Raw genomic sequence first — 26,202 nt, forward strand, 5'->3', positions numbered from 1 at the left:
AATATTCTTGACTAATTATGTAGTAACATTAATACTTATTGAATAAGTAGTTTGACCAGATTTAACCAAAATTAAAAAAACTGAAATTTGGGCATATTTTTTTTTCCTTTTGGAATTTGAGAATTCTAAAAAATTGCAAACAGACCGTAGGCTGTCAAAATTGGATGCGGATTTTTGTGCTGGACTTTTTGATATATTATAAGTTTTTCTCCGACATCGTATGCAAAAATTATAGCCGTTTTTACATTTTCCCTACACTTTTTGCAAAACATGTCCAAATTTAAGTTTTCAAATTTTCCTAACTTGTAGATGTAGTAATATAACTACCTCTCGAAACATGTCCCGGTTTTTATTGATGTGATACATGGGGGGGGGGCAGAGTTTGAAAATTGCCTTATAGTCCCGGTTTGTGTCTCCAACCGGGACTATAGGTCAGACCCCTTTAGTCCCGGTTCATGGCATGAATCGGTATTAAAGGTTAGCCCTTTAGTACCGGTTTGTGCCACGAACCGGTACTAAAGGTGATCGTGGGGCCTCGGCCTGACGCCAGCCTGCCACCACCCCTTTAGTATCGGTTCGTGGCACGAACCGGTACTAAAGGTTCAACACGAACCGACATTAATGCATAGCTGTTCGAACCGGCATTAATGGTACCATTAGTACCGGATCAAAATCAAACCGGGACTAATGTGTCTCACATTAGGTGCTTTTTCTACTAGTGGGAGGAGAGGTACGAATGGGGGAGAAACAGACCTGCGTCGCCGCTGCCTTGGTACATATGTCGCCCTGAGATCTCCTTTCATTTTTTCTTTCTTTTCTTGGGCGCTAGGGGTCGATGGGGTCAGTTTTGCGGGAGATGGACAAGTAAGAGGAAAATGGAGTGGTATCCATCCAAATGGTTGGAACGAGCTTTGCGTTGGAGCGAAAGCGGCATGTAATTGGCCAGGTGTTTCCAATACGAATTCCGTATACAACTAATTGGCCAGGTGTTTCCAATACGAATTCGGTATACAACCAAACATCTGTATTGAGGTCAGATGATTACCAATTCAATTTCTTGGGCTTCAGTAAAGACATTTAAATGCAATATTATATGTAGAGATCTCTTATATGTATTGTAGCCCGTAGCAATGCACGGGCATTCTACTAGTACGACTAATTTTTCAGTGCATATTAATTTCCAAAAAAATACTTGCTCCTACAGACTCGAGGCTACTTGCCCCTGCATACTAATTTTTCAGTACTACAACCCCAAAACTGGGACAAAGATTTTTCAGTCCATTCATTCAGTGCATACTTGCTCCTACAGACTCGAGGCTAATAGCATAACAAGCGCAAGAAAAAATACCAGTGCTTTGCCGCGGTTGTAGTACCTCCTCCCTGGGTTCGTCGGGCTCCATGAGATCCATCCCAAGGCTTTCATGTCACAGCGGCAATACTGTGGCGGCTCGTACTCCATTGGGCCATGTCGGTACAGAACCGGCGACTGCGACGACGCCTGCGTGCCCTTGCTTCCGCTGGTTGACACCCGACTCATGAGGAGATCCCTGAAGACGCCATTGCTTGGTTGACGGCGAAAGGCGAGAGGCGAGGCGGGGCGGGGCGCCGGCGAAAGGCGAGAGGAGAGGCAGGGCGGGGCGCCGACGAAAGGCGAGAGGAGAAGCGGGGCGGGGCGCCGGCGACTGGCGAGAGGAGAGGCGAGGTGGGGATTTTCTCTGCGGGAGAGACAAAGGGGAACAAAGGACAGAGGAGAAGCAAGGGGACAACTGGCTAATGGGACCGCCCTGTCAGGATCTAATCGGCATCAGGGGAGACAAAACCGCTCAAGATTTGATTGAAACCACTAAAGGATGCTATTAACCCGGTTTTAGTAATTTGAGGATGTGATTTGTTCCGGTTTTGAGTTCATGGGGTATTTTGTATCCCAAAGATTGGGTTTGGGGGTGATTTGTATACTTCTTTCTTTTTAGAGCAACTTTAATGGGACGATCCATTTCGCCCGCCCGCGTCCGTTTGGGTCGGCGCGGACAAAAGTGGCGGCCCAAACTCAAATCGTGTCCGCCCGACGTCCGCGCCGACCCATTTCCGGCTCAAAATTGCGTCTGGAATGCGTCGGCGCGGACGCGCCGCGCGTCCTCTCGCGGTCCGCCGCGTCCCCACCTGGCGGCCACCCAACCGCCACGGTCAACATAATTTATGAAGACTGCCCACCTTGGGCCCATGCGTCAGCGACAGCGGTCGTCCTTTTTAAGCCGGGCGTGTAGCGGGGCCGTCCTCATCCACTTACCACTCGCCCCACGTCCCCATTTGGCCACCCCTCCTCCCATGCCGGCGACAACCCTAGCCACCGCCAGCATGGGTTACTTCTTCGGCATCGGCAGCAGCCGCAAGGGCAAAGCCCCCGCCCGCCATTCCCCCTCCCTCCCCGCGCCGGCGCGCGCTCCCCGGCAGAGGCAGCGCATCAACGTGCCGTTGCACCAGGCCGAGTGGCACTGGCACCACCGCGTGCCTCTGCCGTACCCGGACGTGACGCTGCCGCATGACTGGCATTTGGATCCGGAGAGGATCCCAGTGCCGGCGGCGCCGCGGACGGCGAGGGCCCATGAGGAGGAGGTGTGGCGCCGGCGGGCGTTGCTGACGTCGGAGCAGCGCGCCGACCCGCACTTCGCCGCCGACTCGCCCAACTGGGCTCGATGGTTCGCCTTCGAGTACGAGGAGGCGAGACGACACGGCGTCCGCGGTATCGACCACAGCCTGCCGCCGCCCGCGCTCGTCGTCCGCGACGAGGACCAGGAGGCCGAGGCCGCCTATCAGGCGGCCATCAAGGAGAGCGAGGAGGAGGAGCGGTGGAGGGAGGCGGACGAGGCGGCTTTCGAGACTGCCATGGCGGAGGCCATGACCCTCTCCGCGGCGGGCGACTGCGTCGTGCCACCGGTGGCCCCGTCGTCCCCGCCCAAAGCCGAGTCAGAGGAGCCGGCCTACCGCGAGCGCTACTCCTGGACTGGAGTAGTGCGCGAGTGGGTCAGCGCTCCGCCGATCTGGCTCGGGGCGACGGAGAAGCAGGAGGCGGCCTATCTCGACCACTGGCATCGCGTTCGGCTGGCCGAGAAGCACCGGGAGGGCGAGCGTCTGTAGATGCTCGAGCGCGAGGCCGACGAGGAGGCGCGCCAGGCCCAGGCAGCGGCGGCAAAGCCCGACATCGCCGCCGTCTAGAACACGACGTTCCCCTCGGCCGGCCCTGCGCCGACGTTGATCGACCTCACCGGTCCCGACGCAGACGCAGTCGACGATGAGGACGCCTAGGGCAGCGCGTCGTCTTGTTTTTAGTGTTTTTATTAATGTAATGTGGATTTTCACCGGCCTTCATGGCCGGCTTTTATGTTTAATTAAATGCATATATTTATTTTCAAACTGCTTGCAATATTTTTTTTGGCGCGCCGATGAAATGGGTCGGGCCAGCGTTGGGCGCTTGCATCGATTCAAACACAACACCAGACGTTTGTATCAGCCGGGCCGATCCAAATAAATAAAAAACGGATAAAAGCGCCGTTCGTTTGGGTCGGCCCGTTGGAGTTGTTCTTAGGCTAACGGGAGAGAAAGAGTTTTCTCATCTCTTTGTCTGGACCTCAATCCGGGCCGGCCTAGATCGGGTGGCCCTGGTGGCGATCGCGTGGTATATGTCGCAGTAGGCGAGGCATAGACTCCGCGATCGAGGCCTTCCCGAAATCGCCCTATTCCTCCACTCTCGGCGACCCGACCTCCCGCCGGCCGCCGCCTCCACTCTCCGTCGGACAGCGGCGGCGCTCCCCCTCGCCCCCCCACCCCCCACCGCCACTCCCTCGGGCAAGGCCGCAACACGGGGAGATCCGGGGAGGAAGGATGTCGGGGTTCGGCGACGGGTACGTGGGCACCGCGCAGGATGCGGTGAAGATCCGGCGGCTTGAGAAGCAGCGCGAGGCGGAGCGCCGGAAGATCGAGGAGCTCAAGAACAAGAACGCCGACGGGCAGCCCGGCCTCCTCCAGTTCGGCTCCAGCACCTCCGAGGTAAAATCGTCGCCGCATCCATCGTGGGTTTGGCTCGCGACCAAATCTTCGTCTGTTTTTGCTGGTGGATTCCCTTACTAGCATGCATGTGGAGTTCGATTTAGATGCTGTTGGACTAATAGAGACATTTGGGTGCGCTTTGGCATGAGTAGGTAATTGCTCGATTTGTCAGCCCTGTGGTATGTTGTTACTTTTGTTGTTGGAGAATTATCTGTTGTGGTTGCCATGGCATAGTTAGCTTTACTTGGATAACTGCACTCAGAAGATGTAAGTTTATAGCCTTGAAGGACATGTGGGTACTTATATATTTGGTAAACAGTGTTGGTCGATGCCTTGCAGTATTGTTCGGCTGGTGTTTTGTTGGATTTGATGAGAAGTTGATAAATCCTGGAGGGTGTAGGACCTGCACGTTGGATTTTGGCACTTGAATGATTCGCTTAGGAATACCCAGAACTAGCAGTACTGATTCTTTTTTCAGAATTCTATGTATGTATTTTAATTTAAGTCACTGAGTGGAGTTATTTCATTGGATCTTTGACATGGCTTCTTCACAGGATTATAGAGGTTTTTGCAAGTGCCGTGTAAATGTATACTGTGGAGCTGTATTTTAGTACAAGCTAACACTAGGAATTGTGATTTTCAGATTCTTGAGACTGCATTCAAGAAGGAAACTGTCGGCCTAGTTACGAGGGAGCAGTATGTTGAGAAGGTAATAGACAGACCATTTATGTACCTTTCCTTGTCTATTCCCGGGCAAAGTAAATTTTGTTCACTTAATTTTCACCCATTGCCTGAGCAGAGGGTTAACATACGAACTAAGATCGAGGAGGAAGAGAAAGAGAAGCTTCAAAAATTGCAACAAGAGTGAGTTTGAAATCCTAGCTTGGCTGAATCAGAAACTTACTTTAGTTTTTTTCCTTATGCCAATTTAAGTGTTGTATTGTTGGTTTCAGAGAAGAAGAACTGCAAATGCAGAAAAGGAAAAAGAGGAGAGTGAGGGGAGATCCACGCTTGTCGTTCTATGATGACATTGGGAACGGAAGTGACGAGGATGAGTTTGAGAACCGTATGATGTTCCAACCTTTTCATTTTATTTACTCATGTTCTGTTGGCTTTACTAGTGTGATTATTTTTCTCAATAATACATCGTTTCAGTTTGTATAATCAGGTCATCTGTTACCTTTCATATTGACTGTGGATTTTCTGTGTTTGACTGTTTATGTACTTTTGTGATCAAGATTGTTGCGTGCAGTTTGGATATCATATTTCTTTCTTTCTTTCATATGCTAGCACAGCTGAGACTTTGTAGATGAATTTCATTTAATAATAGTACATATGTCATTCCTTTGTATGCGTTGCTCTCTTCTGTTCACAAATTGGTGTTGTGTCTTAGTATTCAAATTAGACCAGTCATTCTTTCGTTTCAACAACTCATTGTTGACGATCCCTATGTTGCTATAACCTATATGTTAATGAATTGGAATAGTAGTATACAACCTGATGGAATTTTTGTATGATAATACTACATTCTAAATGAAATGTTGCTTTGGTCCTTACTTGATTGGTATTTAGTCTTTCACATAAAATTTGGAATTCCATACCGGTATGGTAATGCTTACTTTGGAAGTGAAAATGTGCACTGATTTCCCTTGACCTCAATTCTTTGCAATACTCGTGGTGTTCTATTTGTACGTTTTTTTTTTGCGAATCTGCAAGGTTTTAATTCTTGTGGACCAATAGTTTTTTCTTCAGCTGCACGTACTTCTTTGCAATTTACTTTGCTTTCAAGTGCTAACGAGGCAAAGCAATCATTTGATTGGTTCCACTGTAGGCTGCAATGTCACCTTGTTGTCATGTCCTGAGTTTTTGCATAGAAAGTTGTGTGTAGATGGCCTTGCATGGAAAGTTGGAAATAACTGAACCTAGACTAGACAAAGCCAATGGTCGGTTCCTGGTGATAGCAACGGAACATGATTATGTTCTCTTTATTTACAGTCTCACTGTTTGTGCTCATAGCGCCCTGGGATATGTATTGACCTATCGGCACTGTTTCTTTATGGATAGACCCTTTGAACTACTTATGAATTATCAGTGTATGAATATTTTGCTCATTATTCATTACAGAAGAAACTCAGAAGAAACAACTTGGAAAGGATCCCACAGTTGAGACAAGTTTTCTACCTGACAGGTATATCTTTTAGTTTATGATTCCTTGGAGTGTTGGTTGTCGGTTTCCAGCTTTGTTTAACCCTCAAGCTGTTTGCTAAGAATGATACTTCAGAGAGAGAGAGGCAGAGGAACAAGCAGAGCGAGAACGCTTGAAGATGCAGTGGTCGCGTGAGCAAGAATTGATCAAAAGTACTGCCACATTCTGATAGCATAATACCTTTTAATCTAATGTGTATCTCTCTTTTGGATTATTCTTGTATCAGAACTGAATAAACAAACATATCCCTGTTTCAGATGAACCTCTTTCAATCACTTACAGTTACTGGGATGGTACTGGTCACAGGAGAGCTATCCAGGTGCATTTTTAGCACTGGAAAATTGTTCCTCTTTTGATTGTTCTAAAGATGTGAACTGTACATTTCAAACAAATTATTCTACACCCCCAGGTGCGTAAAGGTGACTCTATTGGAGAATTCTTGAGGGCTGTTCAACAGCAGCTTGCTCCGGAGTTCCGTGAAGTACGGACAACATCAGTTGAGAACCTACTCTATGTGAAGGAAGATCTCATTATCCCTCATGTATGTAAAGTTTGAGTTTGTTCCCCAATAAGTTGCGCCTTTTGTTTTATTTTAGTAAGTTTTATTCTGTTCCCATTTCATGTTTGTTATTTTGATTTGACAGCAACACAGCTTCTACGAGTTAATCATTAATAAAGCAAGGGGCAAGAGTGGACCGGTAATGCCTGTTCCTTAACTACCACTGTTTTCTTTTCTTTCCTCTAATATGTTTATTGTTATTCTGGAGCTTCCCCTAGATTTTAAAACATGGATATATGCAAAACTGATACGCTTCTCTTAGATGTTTGAGTTTCTGGCTTGCATCACCGTTATCTTTTAACTGCTCACTGTTTTTTTATCACCTATCATCAAAGCGCAGTAATATCATATGTGCTGTCTCAATATAGTTTAGCGCACTTATGAATGCTGATGGTGAGACTGCAATGTATAAAAGAAAATCACGTGACACTTGTTTGTGTTCAACCACACAATAACCTTCTGGTTTTCTATATAAACTCTTCACGATCTAATGAGTTGAGGTATTAATCACTGACGCTGATTTCTGTTTCCAGCTTTTCCACTTTGATGTTCACGAGGATGTGCGTACCATTGCTGATGCAACAAAAGAGAAGGATGAGGTGACTGACCAATCTCTTCTATTTTTGGTGCCCACATGCGGCATTCCAGAACCCAGATGTCTAATAATATCATTCTTGATGGTTGCAGTCTCATGCGGGGAAGGTTGTGGAGAGGCACTGGTACGAGAAGAACAAACACATATTCCCGGCCTCGAGATGGGAGGTTTGGCACCGACCCTTTTATCTTTTCATTCACTTGAGGATGATCTGTCTGCATTGTCGGCAAATTCGTCCAGACAAGTAACCACTTGTATTTCCTTGCAGATCTATGACCCGACTAAGAAGTGGGAGCGCTACACGATCCATGGAGATTAGTGTTTGTAGCATGATGCAGCATGGTTTGAGAACTGAAGTGTTTCTACTTTGGATTTATGTAGCAACTAGCACGGTGATTTTGCTAATGCCATCAGTGTTGTTGTCTGCAACGATTTCCCTTACTGAACTGTAGTAAAGCTGTACACCTGTATGCTCCTGAAAATTTTCGTGTAATCATTTGGTGCACTTGGATATGGTAGCCGCACATCTTATTTTCGACGACCATGTTCCAGTTAGTCTTCTCGGTGCTTTTGGCGCCTGCACAGCGGGCCATGGAACGCCTCGCTATGGTGAGGGACATGTGTGGTTGCATGCTGCATGCTGTTGAAGGACATTTTCGTGTAGTATCATGCTTCTCGGATGCAGATATGGTTCACACACAAGTTTTTCCTGACCATGCATCACTCATGCCTGGGTAGGTTATCACCAACAGTTTGACCATCTGCTGATTGAAAGTAGTAGTTTAGTACTCCCTTCGTTCCTAAATATTTGTCTTTTTAAAGATTTTAATAAGTGACTACACTTTAAAATATGTCTACATGCATCCGTATGTGGTAGTTCATTTGAAATCTCTAAAAAGAAAATATTTAGAAACGGAGGGAGTAGGTTTCATGGCCTAATGCTCTGTCAATCCAGTGATGACACATCATAAAACTACTAGCTGTATCCTGAATTGTTCTGTGTTAATATTTTTAAGGAGAGGTGGCAGCAAGGTTAGAGACCTCCAATGCATCTAATGCCCTAGCTGTTGGAACAGGTGAGCACACCCAAAAAATTCCATCTGACTGAACGCAGCATCTCAATTTGAAATCATATCCCAAACAGCCAAACTGGACTAAGATGCTCTCCACTCCATGCAACGCACACCTTTCTCCTACTACCCCACTACACACTGGAGTTGCTCCACAAATTGAGCTTGCACCAAACCCTCTTCCACCTCCGTTAAAACCCTACACCACCCATCGCCAAGCTCCTCACACCATCATCGCCATGGCCTCTTCTTACCTTGCCATCCTAGTGCTACTCTTGCTGCGGCTCTCCGGCGGCGCCTTCGCCGTCCTCTCCAGCTACATCGCAAGGACCACCGAGCAGCAGATCATCGCGACCGTCGCGCCGGCCGCCTTCGCCGACGCCGATGACGGCGGCCAGAGCGCAGCGCAGCCTTTCCTCGCGTCCCCCTCCGGGTCGTTCGCCGCGTACCTCCGCCGCGCCGCCGTGGGCGATGGCGGTAGCGGGGACGTGTGCTACATCGAGGTCGTCCAGCAGCAGGGGGGCGGCGGCGGGACCAGCAGCGTGTGGGAGTCGGAATGCACGCCGGTGGGCGGCGCCGAGACCTGCGACCTGGCCTTCTCGCCGGTGGGGCTCGAGCTCTTCGCCGGCGGGCACTCGCTGTGGGACACCGCTGTCGACTCCGACCCCGCGATGCTCAGCCTCGACGGCGCCGGAGATATGAGGATCGTCAGCAGGGACGGCGTCACGGTGTGGAGGACGAGGGATGAGCCGTGGACGGGGCGGAGGTGCGGCGCCGCGGCCTTGCCGGTGTCGTCGCCTTCGATGGAGGACGTGCTCCCGCCGCCGTCGGCGACGTCGACTCTCGCCAGTCCGTGGGGCTCGGGCTTCACTTTCGGAGACCAAACGGCGCCACCAGCAGCTGACACGTCGCCTGACCAGATGCTGCCGCCGCCACCGCCAGCTGACGACGACGACGATTCCGCCGACTTGCCCGACCTGCCGCTGCCACCGCCGCCTCCGCTGTCTGACCCGTCAACGGACTGGCCGGACCTTCAGCTGCCTCCACCACCGGCGGACATGCAACCGACCCCCGAGACGCCGGACCAGCCTCTGTACTCGTCGCCACCACCGGCGGACATGCACCTGACCCCCGAGACGCCGGACCAGCCTCTGTACTCGTCGCCACCGCCAGCAGTCAGGCACCCGATCCCCGAGTCGCCGGACCAGCCTCTGCACTCGTCACCACCTCCAGCTCCTCCGACCCCCTTTGTCCCGCCTCAGACGCCATCGCCGCCCGTCGACACGCCCCCACTCGTGTCATCTCCCGGCGCGGGCATCGCCACGCCACCAGCTTCATCGGACGACGACAACATGGCATTCTCGCCACCACCTCACGGCACGCCGCACCCGCACCACCTTCCCCTGGGAAGCTCGCCGCCGACGGCGCCGGGCGCGGTGGCGCCAATCAGCGGCGGCCATGGCCCGCTCCCGTTCGGGCAGGGGCAGCATGGGCAAGGGCAGGGGGTGTTCGGGCAGCAGCAGAACCAGCTGCTGAACGGCGGGGGGCAGCCGCTGGATCACAGCGCCGGCGGGTGGTCAGTCAGGGGGCGCGGCGGAGCGGCCGCGAGCTTGGCTTTGGCTGCTCTGGTTTTCGCGTAGTTTTTCATTCTCATTGGCAAGTTTGTATCACATTCACATCATATCGCTCACTTTTGTAATTTTGTATTTGCTGGCCGGGTTGGGTTCGTTCATGGGCTAAGACATGTCCTTGTTGCTGAATTAGTTAGGGATTTCTGGTCAGCATGGCTGGTTTATTCATGTTATGCTTTGTGTTGATGTGTTCCATGTATCGGCAGTACACTCTCTGGTGTTTTCTATATTTTCTTTTAACTATATTTTCTTTATCTATCCTTGATGCCCTGCTTGACAGTGTGTTGCAACAAACCAAACAATGGCAGCCAATTTTTCGGTATGGCCTGTGTGAGCAGCTAGCCGGACAGAGTGGTAGACCAAAACAATGCAAACAAACATAATTCACACAAACAAACAATGAATCGACAAGATTCGATAAAACAGAGACACCCATTGCCGATCTGGTTTCCTCCATCAAGGATGACATGCGTGCTTGGGCTAAGGCCGGCGCCACATGGCTACAATCTATTATCAATGTAATGTGAATTGTAAGGTCCTGGAAGAGACACCCCTGAAATATCTTGGCTCACCGGTGTCCAACAAAAGAATTGGTAATAAAATGTTGAGGAATGTAACTGAGAAAATTAAGAAAAGATGTGCCTGTTGGCAAGGTAGGTTACTAAATATTGCAGGTAGAGTCACTTTGGTGCACTCCTGCTTGTCCAATATTCCTATATACATGATGTCCCTTTATCTTTTACCAGCTGGAGTTAGAAAAAAAATTAGATTTTTACAGAGCCAGGATGGTGTGGCAATCAGAAGAGAATAAAAGGAAGTCCCACCTGGTGAATTGGAGAACTTGTTGCCTTTCAAAACAGCAAGGGGGGCTGGGGATTACCAACATTGAAATGTTCAACATTGCTTTGTTAGCTAAGTGGTTGTGGAAAATAGAGAACGATGTCTCTCTGGGATCAAACACAAAAATGGGGACTCCCAGTTTTGGTCTAATATCTTGAAAGTGAGAAAATACTTCTACCCACATATTAAGAAAAAATTGGGGGATGGAAAAAATAGTAGGTTTTGGGAAGATTGGTGGGTAGGGGATAAACCTCTCAAGGAGGCTTACCCTTCTTTATTCTTTATCAGTAATGATCAAGGGATAACAGTTAAAGAGGCTGTTGATAAAAGTTGGAGTGGTTTTACTTTCAGGAGATCACTCTATGGTGACACTGAACAACTTTGGGAGAGTGTGAAAGTGAGATGTGAGGAAGTCCTGATGCATGGGGGTAGAGATAAACCTATGTGGATGCTGACCACTGATAGAAAGTTTTTTGTCAAGTCTTTATACAGATATTTGATCACGACTGATGTGGGGTTCCCCAGGAAATTCATGTGGAAAATTAAAGTTCCTGCTAAAATTAGATTCTTCTTATGGCTTATGGCAAGGAAAAGTGTTCTTACTAGGGATAACTTGCTAAAAAGAGGTTGGAAAGGGGATAAACATTGCGTGTTCTGCGGGAAGGATGAAACAATTGATCACTTGTTTTTCTCTTGTTCGGTGGCCAAAATTATCTGGGCATTAGTAAGATGTGCGTTTGATTTAAAATGTACTCCTAGAGACCTTGATGATTGTCTCGGAAACTGGCTTAAAAATTTCCAGAAAGATAGTAAGAAGCTTATATTGGTTGGCGTCTCAGCGCTGTTATAGGCGATTTGGAGATGCATAAATGATATTGTATTTGATAGAAATAAGATTTCTGACCCAATGGGAATTGTTAAAATGCTTTGTGGTTGGATCTCTGACTGGGCTATTTTGCAGAAAAGGGACCCAGAGGAAAAAATGTTGATGCTGGGGGCAAAACTCATCGTGCAAGTAGCAAGTGATGCCTACAAGGCTGCGCAAGGTCGGCGTTTTGGGGTTCTTTGTATTCAGCAGTGACAAGAAAATGAAGATCTCTCTTCTTTTGGCGCTCCAGCGAAGTGAAGCAGGGGAATTGCGCGTGCGACTCATCCTTTGGGGCCTGACTCCGGGCGTCTTTTCTTTATGTAGCTTCTGCTTGATTATGGGTTACTTTGAGACTCCCCCCTGGCATGTAATAGGATTAGCTTAAGTCGTGTGTGATAACAACATATCCGGATGCTGTTTCGCTGGTTTCTTTAATGGAAATCGAAGAGGAAACCCTCTTTTGCTAAAAAAAGTGAATTGTAAGGACTTCGGCCGAGCATCCCCTTCCTTTGCTCTTCGGAGACTCGCGCACCTAGTGGTTTACGTGTTGGAGGCTCTCCACCCCCTGTACTGCCTTTCTATCTATCTATGAAGCAATGATACACACTCACCTTAGTGGCGAATATAGGACGTAATTTCAGGGCAGGCTCAACTTCAAGGATACTAATTTTTTGGTGTTGGATGCCATTTTATGCGCTGCACCTAACTACTAGTGTGCTGACCATTGGTGGTGTTTTTGTTATGGAAAATGTAGGATGACTAATGTTTGTTGTTGTTGTATTGATCTGACCCTTGTGGGGGTATATATAGAGGTACAACGGAGGGATAGAGACTTGGAGTAGAGGACAAGTAATACATGGTTTAAACCTATTCAATCTCTACTCCTTATCTCTATATTTAACCCAACTTATATTCTAACATTCCCCCTCAGTCGTAGCGGGAGTGAAACGGATGATTACGACTGGATTTGAAGTATTGTGCTTCTGTCGTCTTCTCCGTTGCGCCATCATCAACTGCGTCTCTAATGGGTGATGGGTCAGCACCTAGGGTGGTGACTGCGTCCCCTTCTGGTGCCTCCCTGGACTCTCCTCTATTCCCTCCCGCAGTCACAGCGAGAGTGGCGTGGACGCTGGTGACGACGCGGACGCTGTTGACTGGAGTTGTTGCCGATGTGTTGCTGTAGACCAAGCCATTAACGTCGATGTCGAGGTAGCTGATCATGGTGATGTAGCCGTGGTCGATGTAGTCGTGGTCGATGGTGTAGTCGTCGTGGATGATGAAGCCGCACAAAGCCGGATGCGCAAAAAAAATGCGTTATGACGGAGCTGCAGACGTGGACGATGCACCTTGCGGATGTCAGAGGGTGCCGTCGGCGATGAGTCCGTCGGTTTTGCCAAGACCGGAGGAGGCCCATCGAGCACACATCGGTTTTGCCAGAACCGTGTGGCCGTGTAGGGTCGTCACTATAGTGACGCCATGTCGATGCAGTCGTGCCGTCGTGGATGACACGGTCGTTGCCGTCGTCGTGACGCGGTCAATGCCGTCGTCGAGGTCGCGTCTTGCAGAAAACTCTGTCAGAGGACGTTAGGTGTCCATCTTGTGGACAAGGCGGCGGTGTGTTAAGAAAGATGTTGGTGAAGACCATATTGATGAAGACCTTGGTGATGAAGTGTCGGCAATGGCGTTGCAGCGGCGTGTCGACGATGATGACGCTTGAAGGCGTCCCTCACGGCGACGATGTGTCGATGCCGTGCCGTGCCGGAGAAGTCCATGAAGATTGCATCTTGTTCCACACCAGTCTGGCGTGTGGACAGTGCATGTTGAGGTCGCTTCTCATAGGTGTGCTCGATGAAGTATGTTGGCTGGCAGCCAGGCTAGTCGTACAGGTCGATGGAGTCGGCTTGGTGAAAATCGCGTTCGTGCGCGTGCCTCGAAGTCAAAAACCTATGGGCCTTCCCGGTGTCCGGCGCCGCAGTGACATGCGGCTAGGTGTTGTGGTCGTCGGCCAGATCGGATCACAATGGTGATTGTTCCCATGTGCGGATCGCAGAGACCTGCGTGTCGTTGCCTTTCGACCCTTGCAAAAGGCGCGTGGCTGAAGTCCAAGGCTCCACGCCATGCGCGTACGCATGGACGTCTTTGTGAGTTCGGCCATGCACGTATGCATGCGCACATGGCCGTGTTCCTTGCTGCTCCTTGCGTGAGTGTAGTCGACGCGGCTGTTGGCGCTTGGCGATGGGTAGCTCGGTGCTGAACCGCTGATTCGAAGGAGTTGCTGGTTGCGCCGGCGGGAGATCCGTGTACTCGTACGCGATGGAAATCACTGCAGGATCTACGCCCTCCTGTGAACCGAGAACGACGCGTCGTGCAACGTAGCCTCTCGCTGCAGTCGGTGCTGACTCGGACTTGCTTGCGGCTGGCTCGTCGACGGTTTGATCGGATCGTAGCTGGTTGTTGCACAGACATGCTCGCGCCGATCGATCAAGGCTGGACGGGCTTGATGTAGATGAGCTGGTGTTGATACATGCATCTGCTCGTGCATGTGTTGCTGGGCTGCTGGCTATATCGTACTGCTCCATGGCGGGGTTAGCGGCCAGCGCATGGATCGGTGACCTTTGCATAGGCAGATCTCATCTGGTCCTCACCCGTCCGTGCGCGCGTCTCACGGGGTCACTGCTGCGTGTGGCAGCCGACGACGGATCATGAATCGTAGGTTGATGCCGCGTGCCGCAGACGGAGGAGCGCCCATGGCGCCGTTCCATCGCCGTCCGGCTGCTGGGTTGGAGATCGCCGAATTTTATTTGGCTAAAGAAGAAATATCAGAAGGAAAATCAAGATATTGATCTAAACTAATCTAATGAACCGAACTCATTTTTGATGGTTGGGTGCCACGCCCCCGGGAAGAGGAGATTGATCTCCCCGGGGGCGGCGCGCTGCGGAGGTGGAGGAAGGTCCTAGGATCGGCGTCGTGAGACTAACCGCTTTAATACCATGTGGAAAATGTAGGATGACTAATGTTTGTTGTTGTATTGATCTGACCCTTGTGGGGGTATATATAGAGGTACAACGGAGGGATAGAGACTTGGAGTAGAGGACAAGTAATACATGGTTTAAACCTATTCAATCTCTACTTCTTATCTCTATATTTAACCCAACTTATATTCTAACATTTGTGTGTGGCAAATTTTGAGGGTAGGCTAGAGCCTATTGAAGCCTGTTGAGTAGAATCACCACTGCTAGAGGGCCGATCCATAGACTATACACCAACCTCCAACTTGATGCAGGCATAACATGCGAAAAGGCTCAATGGAGCTCCGCCTCCATGGAAGCCGTATTTCAAAAGATCAAAATTTGAATTTGCACATATCAAAAAATTGAAAACAAATACACATATACTTAGAGACATAATGCACAAGTGTGTAACTTCCAGGATGAAATACGTTAAAATAAGTGTTGCATAAAAAAACAAATCTGAAAGTTCATCCAAAGTACAGAGACAATGATGTGTGTAATGAAGCCATATATTTGAGTTCTATAGTAAAATCAGACAGAAACACTTAAGTTGGCTAGCCTATATATACACACATCTATATAATATGCAGGAGCAGTATGCATGACAACCTAGGTTTGAGTCACAAGAGAAAGAGGACCACTGATCACCATGTTGATGCTGGTACAGATGGGGCGTATTGATCAGTGTACTGCTGTTTGGCTTAATTCAGGTCCTGATGACCTTTATCTGTTATGTCAAAACGAGGGTAAAACAATTCCCTATTAAATAAAACTCTCGTTTAACCCGCAAAAAAAGGGTCAAAAACCTTGTCGAAACATGGGAACACACACTTAAAATCTGACATAGGCCTTTCCCCCTTTTATGGACTGAAGTACCAAGCAACCTTGCTTATTGATTCTGATCAATTTCATTTGCTTTGGACAGCTCCTCGCTCACAAAACTTTAGGACATTTACAATGATGGGCACTCTCATGCAATCACCAATCAGTGTAACCGTAAGCGCAAGGTCCATTTCAGCATCTTCTAAGTTTTTTGAAACGTTTGGCAGAGCATTATATGTTTTTTCTTCAAAACGGAGATAAAAGATTTGCCTCATCGCTATACAGACGGGCACTATATGCCCACCATGATATTTGCAGCGGCATGCATGTATCCAGCTGGAGAGAGCAGCCAAGAGTTATTAACGCCACATGGACGGAGGCTTGTTCAATTTATACATCTGAACCATCCAAAGTACAGAGACAACGATGTGTGTAATGAAGTCATATATTTGAGTTTTCTAGTAAAATCAGACAGGAACACTTAAGTTGGCTAGCCTATATATATACATATACTCCCTCCGTTTCAAATTAGTTGACTTGAATTTATCTAAATACAGATGTATCTATACTTGTTTAGTGTCTAGATACATCCGTGTCTAGATAAATATGGGTCAAGTAATTTGGAACAGAGGGAGTATATAATATGTAGGAGTAGTATGCATGACAACCTAGGTTTGAGTCAGAAGAGAAAGAGGGCCACTGATCACCATGTTGATGCTGGTGGTAATCTTTGCACTAGCATCACAAAAGGGAGTATCTTCGATGGGAATGGGTGGTGTTGGGAAAGGGTGTCAAAACACATCACTGAATCTGACGATTCAGGGCCAGCCGGCGAGGTGGCAGGTTGCAGGGGCCCTCTCCTAAAGCTGAGCACAAGGTGACTATTATGAATATGATGTTCAAGCCTTCATCAGTTTACACAAGCACACGTCTCCTACTGCTTGCCCTATTCTGCTACGTGGTCGTTGCCACGCCTTGTGGCTTTCATCGAACTCTTGATGTGCTTAGATAGACCCCTTGAAAACTCTATGTTTGTTTTGCATTGTAAGTGCATTCCTGTAGTGTTGTAATTCGGCCAATCTGGACATAACTAACTTTAAGATATACTAGCATGACTTACCATCGTTTTTTTTTAGAAAATCATAAGAGGACTTACCGACCATGATTGATCAACCACCCCTTGGGGCCAATATTTTCTACTAGTATTTAGTATGAATTTGGAGGGGAAATACCGCTTGGTTCTTAGGTGTATATACACCTCATATGGGGATTTTTTAATAATTAAAATAAAAGTCAAAAAAGTTTAGCAGTTTTTTAGAATAAACTTGATTTTCTTTTGCACTATTATAGAAATTTTCGCGAATAAAAACCCAAAGTTGACTTCAGGGCAAAAAACAAAACAAAATTTATTTGCTATCATAGGTCACTATTCACACTGTTTTGGCCGATTTTTTTGTTTTTTCTAAAAGAAGTCAACATTTTTTTCTTTTTTTGTGGATTTTTTTACAAGTACAATGGAAGGTCAAGATTATTTCAAAAATATTTTCAGATTTTTTTGACATTTTATTTAATTACTAATATATTTTTCTTTTTTTGAACACTACTAATTTATTTTTCCATATAGGGTGTATATACTCTCATAGACCAAAAGTTCCCCTCCGAATTTGGAGTATGTAGTTCAGAAATTGGTTTTGGCACGTAGTTGGTACAATGTACTAACCACTAATTTTGTGGTCTCTACTCAATTGCCTACATTGCCATGGTTGTGTTTAACCCATTTTTGTTACTCATTTTAATAGAAAGAAAGAAATGCCTGAAACACACAAGGATAAAAAGGAATAGTCCTCATAAATCATGAAAAATAATTAAACATTTCATATTACTACAAAACAAATTCGGCCAAATACGCTAAAGCGAGGATGATAGGTACTCCCTCTGTCTAGGTATGTAAGTCACCTTACGAAAACCAAATAATCCCAAAACATTTAAGCATGGTACATTAACTTTCTTCTTGTTTCTTGTTTTGTGACATATCAACCAATAAGAGATGTGGGCCGTGCATGCTTTCAATGACTTGAGACTACCAAACATGACATGCAGTGGTTAGTTCATTGCATGCAATGCTATTAATTAGCAAAAAAGACATTAAGTTTTCTCGTTTTTCTCTCCGCCTTGATCGCGGTGCACAACGTAAGATGACTTAGACTGCTCACAGTGGGGAGTAACATAGAGTAGTAACTTGTCGATGTTACTAGTCTATGTTACTACCTTCATAGTGGATAGTAACATATGAGTGGTATCATGAAAGAGTTCATTTATTAGGCTATAAACTCATTATGCCTTGAAATGCGTGATGTTATAGTAACTACCTAAGTTACCACAAACCTCTCTTTCTTTATTATTTAGCTGTCAAATGTATAAATGTCAGGTTCGGAGGGTCGGGAAAGACATTGGTCGCCAGGAGGTGTACGAGAGCGATATTGTGGTCAGCCAGTACAAAGCATGGGCTTGGATTCGTGCGGCGGACAAAGGCGCGGTGGATGTTCTCAAGGAGATCCTAGAGGGAACTTGTCATGCAGGTTATTTGTGATGCGAGGACTCTCGTCACAAGTCTCAGAAAATGCTTGGTACTAACAACATCACAAAAGAGAGTATCGGGAATGGGAATAGGTAGCATTGGAAATAGGTGTCAAACGGAAGTACATAAATGCAAGGCAAGTCGGCAGGTTGCAGGGGCGCAACGACATTCTCCGTGAGAGCACCACAAATTGACTTTTGTGAATATGATGTTTGAGGAGTCCTTCACCGGTTTACACATGCACAAGTCTCCTCTGTTCCTCCAGCTTGCCGTACTCTCCTATCTAGTCGTTAGGACGCCTGGTAGTTCTTGGTGTGCTTGACTACTGTTGGAACTACGTGTCCTGCAACTATATTCAAATTACTTGGAATTGTTAAATATTCAGAATACCTCATTATGAAATTATACATGTATTTGTACATGGAATTGCTTTACATGTTTAACATGGAATTATCACTTGTTGGAACATACTTAAGTTGTATGCTTAAGGAAGCTAGTCAATTATCAGTGGAATACAATATACTATTTATATTGGAAAGACTATCCGGGTATATTGATAATTGGAAGGAGCTAGATCGTATAGTTAGATTACAGCCCTAATGTTGATCTACATAATTAGAGGAATTTACACTCTATTATGGCGCGTTGCTCACAAGCACGTGCTCCGGGGACAAAACATGTAGAATCCATTAATCAGACAAATATGATCATGGTTGGTAATTTGATCTGGACTCTATCCCGGAAACTAGTGGAAAAGAGTAGGAATCTTATATCTGTATAAGAGGCAGACTCTTTGAAAAGACAATATAAGAAGGTCCCTACCTCCTAGCCTCAGATACATGAATTGTGAGCGGCACCATGAATAAGCGCAGAGGAATTAGGGGTAGACCAAAAAAAATTCCAACATTGGCATCAGCGCAAGGTTCGATCGCTCTAACCCTAGTCCCGTGCAAACTATCCGCGGTCGTCGTGATTGCCGTCGGTCGCATCTGATTCCGCTGCGTACTCTCCTTCGTATGTTGATCGGTTCTCTTATACAATCGCATCCCACGCGTGCAGTCTGCCTGGTTTCAGATCTGCTCTTTGATTCAGCAATTTTCCTATAGCTACGTGTACCTCTTGGTACGTACAGTACCTTTTATATGTCCAAGCAAAAGGGGTACATGGATCGAGTCAGACTAGTACAAATTGCTGGATCGTTCTGCTGAATAATTTATGTGGACCGAGAAATCAAGCGGCAAGCGCGCCGCACTGCAGGTTGCTGGAAGTTTTGCGCGTTGATCAACCGGAAGCACAGCCATGACAGAAATCTAGGAAGCTAATCGTGACATCACGTGGGGCATGGAAGGTTAAACTTGCTGCACGGAGATCAAGGAGTACTACTGGCGTTGATATTTCGTGAAGCCACATGAGGTAATTCTGGGCACGTGAGGAAGGAGTGCTGGAAGGTGATCCAATGCGTGTGTGTGATCGGAAACACGGCAAAGATTTACTGCCGGAAATTGTTAACAGATTCTTCTTTTATTTTAATCGGATCTGGAAGTTAAAGATTTACTCTGGCATCATGTAACAGTGGCGACTCACATGGTCCTCGCATCGCTCCGTCGGGACGTTCAGAAGTTTGCGGCCTCTCCTACTTGCTGCACGAATAGGCACGGATGCGTCGACAGCTATACAGGATCAAACTCATCTCTAATTGACCTGAACTTGGCAGCTTGCTGACCAAGGAACAGGAAATCTCCACTCAAGGACTTTCCAAGTTGAACGAGCAACTGCTCGGAAACTGCAGGTCATGCCAACGCTTGCTGCCGCTACTATCTATATCATCAAGAACAGCAATTTTTCATTTAAAAATTACTGGAATTTCAAGCCATTATTTGAAGGAAAGAGAGGGAATTTCTATTGTTATTTATTGTGTCTAACATGTAGCCAACTGCACGGTCGAGAGGCCGGCCGGAAGAGCCGCGCATGCACTTGTGCACGGGTGCTACGGGGAAAAAGAAGCAAATTACGAATCCTATCTGTTGATTATTATATTTTATTACATCACTCATTAATGGTTTGCTAATCAACTGCATGTATGTCATAACAAGGAAAATATGTCTACTCCTTGGAAGAAGTTGATCAGCAAATGGTTGAATTATTCTGCGGAAAGTTACGCATAACCTGGAAAGGGATTTCAGAGAAGTACATATTATTTTTGCATCACTTGTTTATGGCGGAAGATGTGAGTTACTTCGAGGACAAGGAAATTTGCTCTTCATTTGCTGGTATGCCTAATGATAATATTTGCACTATATTTATTTATTTGGTGCTATCTTTTCAAGTATAAATGGATTTAGGCTATGTCTTATTGCTGGAATACAATAGCAATTTTATTGACATGCTGATAGCCAAAGGAAATTATCCATATTTATGTGTTTCGTCATTGCTGCTAAATCTTATACAATTTGGAATTGGAAAATTTGCCATGAAACTCCCTTGTGGAGGAAAAGTATTTTTGTTATAGGACATTCTGTGCAACTTTAGTAAGAAGGGATTTGATTTATGGTTCTATCTTGAAACCCATTGTTTATGAAATACTATTTGGAAAGGGAAGAGTGGAAATATTGCTCAATGATAAAATTAGTGCATTACCGAATTTCACACAATGGTTTATTCTTTCTTGATGGTCCATTGGAAGTTAGCAACCCAGATTGTCATTTGGGAAGATAACTCATGGAGAGGAATGTTGTTAATGGGAACACATGCTTGGAATTTATTATTTTGTCATGGACGACTTGGTCAGATATCATGGAACAGAATTGAGTAAGAATTGAGTGGCTTACTGATTCTGGAATTCTAAACTTTAGTGGGAGGATTGTGGTACTTGGGAAGCATATATAATGAGTATTTTTTACTTGCACACCTTCTTTTTTTAAGGTGGAAGGAAATAAAAAGGTTTCACACTTTTTTCTTGTGGTACTTATGGTATTATTTTTTGGACACTCCCACTAGAGGTCATGTTATTTATTTTTATCTTATCATTGATGATTGCACATGATATGGTTATGTTTATACTATTTCAAAATACAAGTCGGAATGTTTTATTGTGCTTGTCACATGTTGTACTGAAGTGGAAAATCGGTTGATTAAAGATTACCAAAGTTTTAACAACCAATTGGTGGGGGAAGTACGCTTCAGTAATATATCAATTGAACATGTAAATATCATGGAATTATTGAATGTCTTTTATACTCCCTTGTATTTTTTAAAGATGTATTGGACACTGTCGTTTGTTGATATCATTATTCATCTAGCACAGTCACTATATGTCTTGTAGACTGGAAGGAAATCTTCTATTTTGACAGGAAATTCTCAGTTAATACAAAGTGCACACCAGGAATTTTTTCATGGCTATTCTAGTGGATCAAAGGGTTGTTTTATTTTTGATTTGAAAAAGGAAAACTGGTGGAAAGTAGGAAAACAATTATTTTTATGATCAAGGGTGGAAATATTAACAATCATACTGGAATAATCTTGACCCCAAAGGAAACTACAAGCAGTGAAACTCCCAATACTAACATGCTTAGGATAAGTGTGAGGAATTAGCTTGGACGTCTGGATAATTATTATGTGTTATTGGGAGATGTCACTCTAAATTTTAGAGGAATCACTAAATTCTCTTAAGAAAGTTTTTTTTTTTCATCAATGTCAACTATGGGTGGAAGAATTGCGGGAAGGAATAAACTCAGATGAGGAAGAGCATAGTTTGGGAACTTAATATCATACCAAATAATCGCAAGCCTATTTGTCTGGAAGTGTTTTTATATTTTGTAAGGAAATTTGGCTCGCTGGAATATTATAATGTCACTCTTGTTATTCAATTCTTCACATAAAGGGAAATATACTTTGTGGAAACTCTCTCCCCTGGAATTTTGGGAAAGAGGAACTAAAGACATGGTTTGCTAATTGAGTGTATTAATGTATGGTCATATAAGAACCTTCACATCAATGGAATAGCAGGTCATATGGTTTTCTAAAGGAATCAAGGCAGTCATCTACAAAACTTGGTCATGTTTTAACTTTCATATGAAAGGAACATTTGAAAATCCTATTTAATTTTACGAGTGGAAATACATAGAAAATACTTTGAAGTGTTTCTCTATGGAAAATTGCAAATGTGTTAAAATAACTTTGATAAAGGGAATCATACTCGGTCAGGAATTATATTTGAACTACTGAGGAAAAATGGAATAATAAATGGTACTGGAGTTCGTATGTATCTTCATTATATTATCATACCTTAGCTACCGGAATTTATGCTGCATTCAGGCAGTGGAAGGAAAGATGAGCAGTTAAGGGAATCTCACACATCATATGAGATTGTGGAAAGTGCATCACAACCTGTCACTTGTTCTTAAATTTATATTAAAGGTAAACACATTGATGAGGTCTACAAGATGAGAAATAAGTCCAGGTGCGCATATTCATATTTTTCTGTAGTACTAATATGGTGCAGGTTCACTGATCAAAGTCAGGAATTTCTAACATGGTTAATCATGGAACTTCATTTACTTATTGGATTTGATATTTATGTGGTTTTCAAATTTTATTCAACATGGTTATCTTATACTTGACTCGACGCGGAATTAATCATATTATTATATATGTGATGGAAAATAATTGATGCAGAATTTCACTTGAGGAAACAAAATACTCAAGGTGCCTATAAAGGTGGAATTACACTCGAGAAAATAATACTCGAGGTGCCAAAGAAAGCTATGCTGGAATAATTAGGCGGAAACTAAAGGTCTCTAGTGATCTTAAGTGTCACAGCAAGGAAACATATTGAAGGAAAATATCACCGTATATATATTTGTGGGTTTCCAACGTAGTGTTAATATGATTGTTGATCCCTTGACTAAGTCTCTTAGTCAGGAGGTATTTGGCAAGCATGTTAAGGCTATGGGTTTACAAATATTTGAATGATCGTTTTGGACAAGTGGGAGATGTTGGAATTATGTGTCCTGCAACTATATTCAAATTACCTGGAATTGTTAAATATTCAGAATACCTCATTATGGAATTATACATGTATTTGTACATGGAATTGCTTTACATGTTTAGCATGGAATTATCACTTGTTGGAACATACTTAAGTTGTATGCTTAAGGAAGCTGGTCAATTATCAGTGGAATACAATATACTATTTATATTGGAAAGACTACCCGGGTACACTGATAATTGGAAGGAGTTAGATCGTATAGTTAGATTACAGCCCTAATGTTGATCTACATAATTAGAGGAATTTACACTCTATTATGACGCGTTGCTCACAAGCGCGTGCTCCGGGGACAAAACGGGTAGAATCCGTTAAACAGACAAATATGATCGTGGTTGGTAATTTGATCTGGACTCTATCCCGGAAACTAGTGGAAAAGACTAGGAATCTTATATCTGTATAAGAGGCGGACTCTTTGGAAAGACAATATAAGAAGGTCCCTACCCCCAGCCTCAGATACGCGAATTGTGAGCGGCACCATGGATAAGCCCAGAGGAATTAGGGGGTAGACCAAAAAAATTTCCAACAACTACACCCCTTGAAAAATCTATTTTGGTTTTGCATCGTAGTGTATCGGCATAATGTTGTACTCCCTCCGGTCCTTTTTAGTTCGCATATAAAATTTGACTGAAGCCAAACCTTGTAAAGTTTGACCAACTTTCTAGAAAAAAGTGCCAACATTCATAATCTGAAATCAATACCACTAGATGTGTCATGACTTAAAGTTTCATATACCCACAAGGTCGGGTGGTTTTTTGGTCCTCGGCCGGTACTTGTGGATTCAAAAGCTCAAGAAAAGCATCACCCTATGCTGGTCAAAGAACAGCAGTAGATGCTATTCGTACAGTAGGTTTGCAACGAGCAGAAGTTATGGTAAAGGGCGCTGGTAGTGGAGCTCTCTTCTCGGTTTCTGCCTCTGTGCGGTGTGGCTTTGATGGCAGCAATGCCGTGCCCGTTTGCCGGGTGGTGTCGCTCGGATGCAGAGGAGCTTTGCGTGCTCGGCCTTTCGCTGTTCCTGGCTCCATCTAGCTAGCGTGTCCGCGAATGCCTGGTCTGCTTTTAGATGTCGTTGAGGCTGGCCCGTTGGCATGGTTTGGAGCACCTACCCCTGTTTTTGACGCTCCGGGATCTGGATGGCTTGGTTGTGGTCGTCCAATATTTTTTTTTGAAAAATTTACGAAGTCATCGTAGGCACCTCGTCGTTGACGGGAACGTCTCCTCCCACTGCGCATCACCGGAAATCCTAAAATAAATTCAGAAATAAATGCGAGCACCAGGATTTGAACCCTGATGAGCTGGAGATACCACAGTCTCTCTAACCATCCAACAACAGGTTGGTTCGCTGTCCGGCACCTTCCTGATCAGTTGGTGTAAGGTTTGGGTGTGCTTTGTGGGCATAGTTTTGAATATATTAACAACAAATGGTTAGCTAATATACATGCCAGAAATCCTACGAGGAGAAAGAAAAGAGCAAACCAAAAGATCCAACACGGTCCAAGAACCATTGGAACCGAGCGACGAGAAGAAGGACGCAACACCTCCAGGGGCCTCTGCTCACAAAGGCCGCGTCCTCCTCCGACGAAGGAACAACGAGAAGAAGCTCATAAAACCATGGCGACCACAGCCTCCTCCCGTACCTTTTCCCAAAGGAAACGGAAACAGCCGCCGGCCACCCCAGCTTTTCGTTGCCCTCGCTTACTTTAAGCACGCAACGATGGCCGCCTCGACAATGGATGCCATGTTCACATCGACACACCCGAAGACAGGGGCGGAGCCAGGATTTAGGCATAAGGGGGGGGGGCCAGACGACGATGAAGCCAGAAAATATTTTGTGCCTCACATACTACCCAATAATTCTATATTCAAGTATCATTCAAATTTAACTTTGCCTAGACACACAAATTTTATTTGCAGCTGGAGGGTGTCTAGCGATAGCTAATTGGTCAATAGCTTCAGATATGTGCCAAGAAGACGAAGTTGGTAATCAAACTATTCTAAAATATGACATGAAGTGTCATGCTATAAACCATTTTCATATTAAAATTTAACATACACAAACAAGAATTATCATGTATTACCATATGGTTGGCTTTTAGTTTCATTTATATAGGTTTGAATGGCAAATCATCGCTGGTTGTATTAGGATATTTTATTGTTTAATTTGCAAAAAATGATCAATGTTGCCATATACCTATAGAATCAACTCCAGCCCCTCCTCATTGACGGGTCCGAGATTTCGAACGATTGCAAGTGCCTATACCCTAGCGCAGCGACCCATCACAAAACATCACAGCCAATATAAGTAAATTCTGATGTAGAAGTTCAACATGATACAAGATGAGAATAGAGAGAGATTAATAGACAATGTGATCTGTTATCCTTAGGCCTTAGCTAGTTTTTTGACTGCAGCCTAAAGAATTGGTGAGTGAAGCAGTTTGTGTCGCCGTATGAATTAGTTCTTTTCTTAGGGAAGACCCACGGCAAGGAGGCGGCAAAGGCATACTAGTACGGCAGCGGTGCATCCCTAACCAGGCACGCGCTAATCACGGAGATTTAGCGGAGGCCGGCCAATCGTCCAATCTGCCTTTTTTTGAGCAAAGTCCAGCCTGCCTTGGAATGGACTTAGAAAATGCCTAATACGTGGGCCTGTACGTGGGCCTTTTTTTCCTTTCTCAAGAATTCACATAATAGGGGGGCCCACGTACGTTCTACGTTGCAAATCATGTCGCTAACAGATTGCTGCCTACAATGTTCGCTCGATCGTTAGGGGGGGCCAGGCCCCTACACGCCCCCCCTTGGCTCCGCCACTGCCCGAAGAAGCGAGCGACACAAGGAGAATCTCGCATGCTTTAGTGAGAAGAAGAGGATATGGAAGGCCGTACCAAATGGGCGAGCACGCAAGGCACTTTTACGGATGCACAGGGGAGGGAAAC

The 26,202-nt window shown here is 45.4% G+C and overlaps 2 protein-coding genes across 2 annotated transcripts; both read left to right on the forward strand.

Moving 5' to 3' along the window:
- The first annotated feature begins 3,689 nt into the window (after positions 1-3,689).
- LOC125510132 (protein XAP5 CIRCADIAN TIMEKEEPER) lies at positions 3,690-7,940 on the forward strand. The gene is made up of 12 exons (XM_048675222.1): positions 3,690-4,044; positions 4,688-4,753; positions 4,844-4,908; positions 4,998-5,110; positions 6,169-6,232; positions 6,326-6,402; positions 6,508-6,569; positions 6,660-6,791; positions 6,895-6,948; positions 7,343-7,408; positions 7,497-7,571; positions 7,673-7,940. The coding sequence occupies exons 1-12, from the start codon at positions 3,880-3,882 to the stop codon at positions 7,721-7,723; spliced, it is 990 nt and encodes a 329-aa protein (XP_048531179.1). The 5' UTR covers positions 3,690-3,879; the 3' UTR covers positions 7,724-7,940.
- Positions 7,941-8,665: 725 nt separating this feature from the next.
- On the forward strand, positions 8,666-10,330 carry LOC125510133 (formin-2-like). The gene has a single exon (XM_048675224.1). The coding sequence runs from the start codon at positions 8,714-8,716 to the stop codon at positions 10,112-10,114; it is 1,401 nt and encodes a 466-aa protein (XP_048531181.1). The 5' UTR covers positions 8,666-8,713; the 3' UTR covers positions 10,115-10,330.
- The last annotated feature ends 15,872 nt before the right edge of the window (positions 10,331-26,202 follow it).

The sequence above is a fragment of the Triticum urartu genome, chromosome 5, assembly GCF_003073215.2.
Source record: "Triticum urartu cultivar G1812 chromosome 5, Tu2.1, whole genome shotgun sequence".
Lineage (NCBI taxonomy): Eukaryota > Viridiplantae > Streptophyta > Magnoliopsida > Poales > Poaceae > Triticum > Triticum urartu.

Coding starts and splice junctions, on each gene's coding strand:
- LOC125510132 (XM_048675222.1), top strand. CDS start 3,880: ATGTCGGGGTTCGGCGACGGGTACGTGGGCACCGCGCAGGATGCGGTG. Junction 4,045..4,687: donor TCGGCTCCAGCACCTCCGAG/GTAAAATCGTCG, acceptor TGTGATTTTCAG/ATTCTTGAGACTGCATTCAA. Junction 7,572..7,672: donor TCCCGGCCTCGAGATGGGAG/GTTTGGCACCGA, acceptor ATTTCCTTGCAG/ATCTATGACCCGACTAAGAA.
- LOC125510133 (XM_048675224.1), top strand. CDS start 8,714: ATGGCCTCTTCTTACCTTGCCATCCTAGTGCTACTCTTGCTGCGGCTC.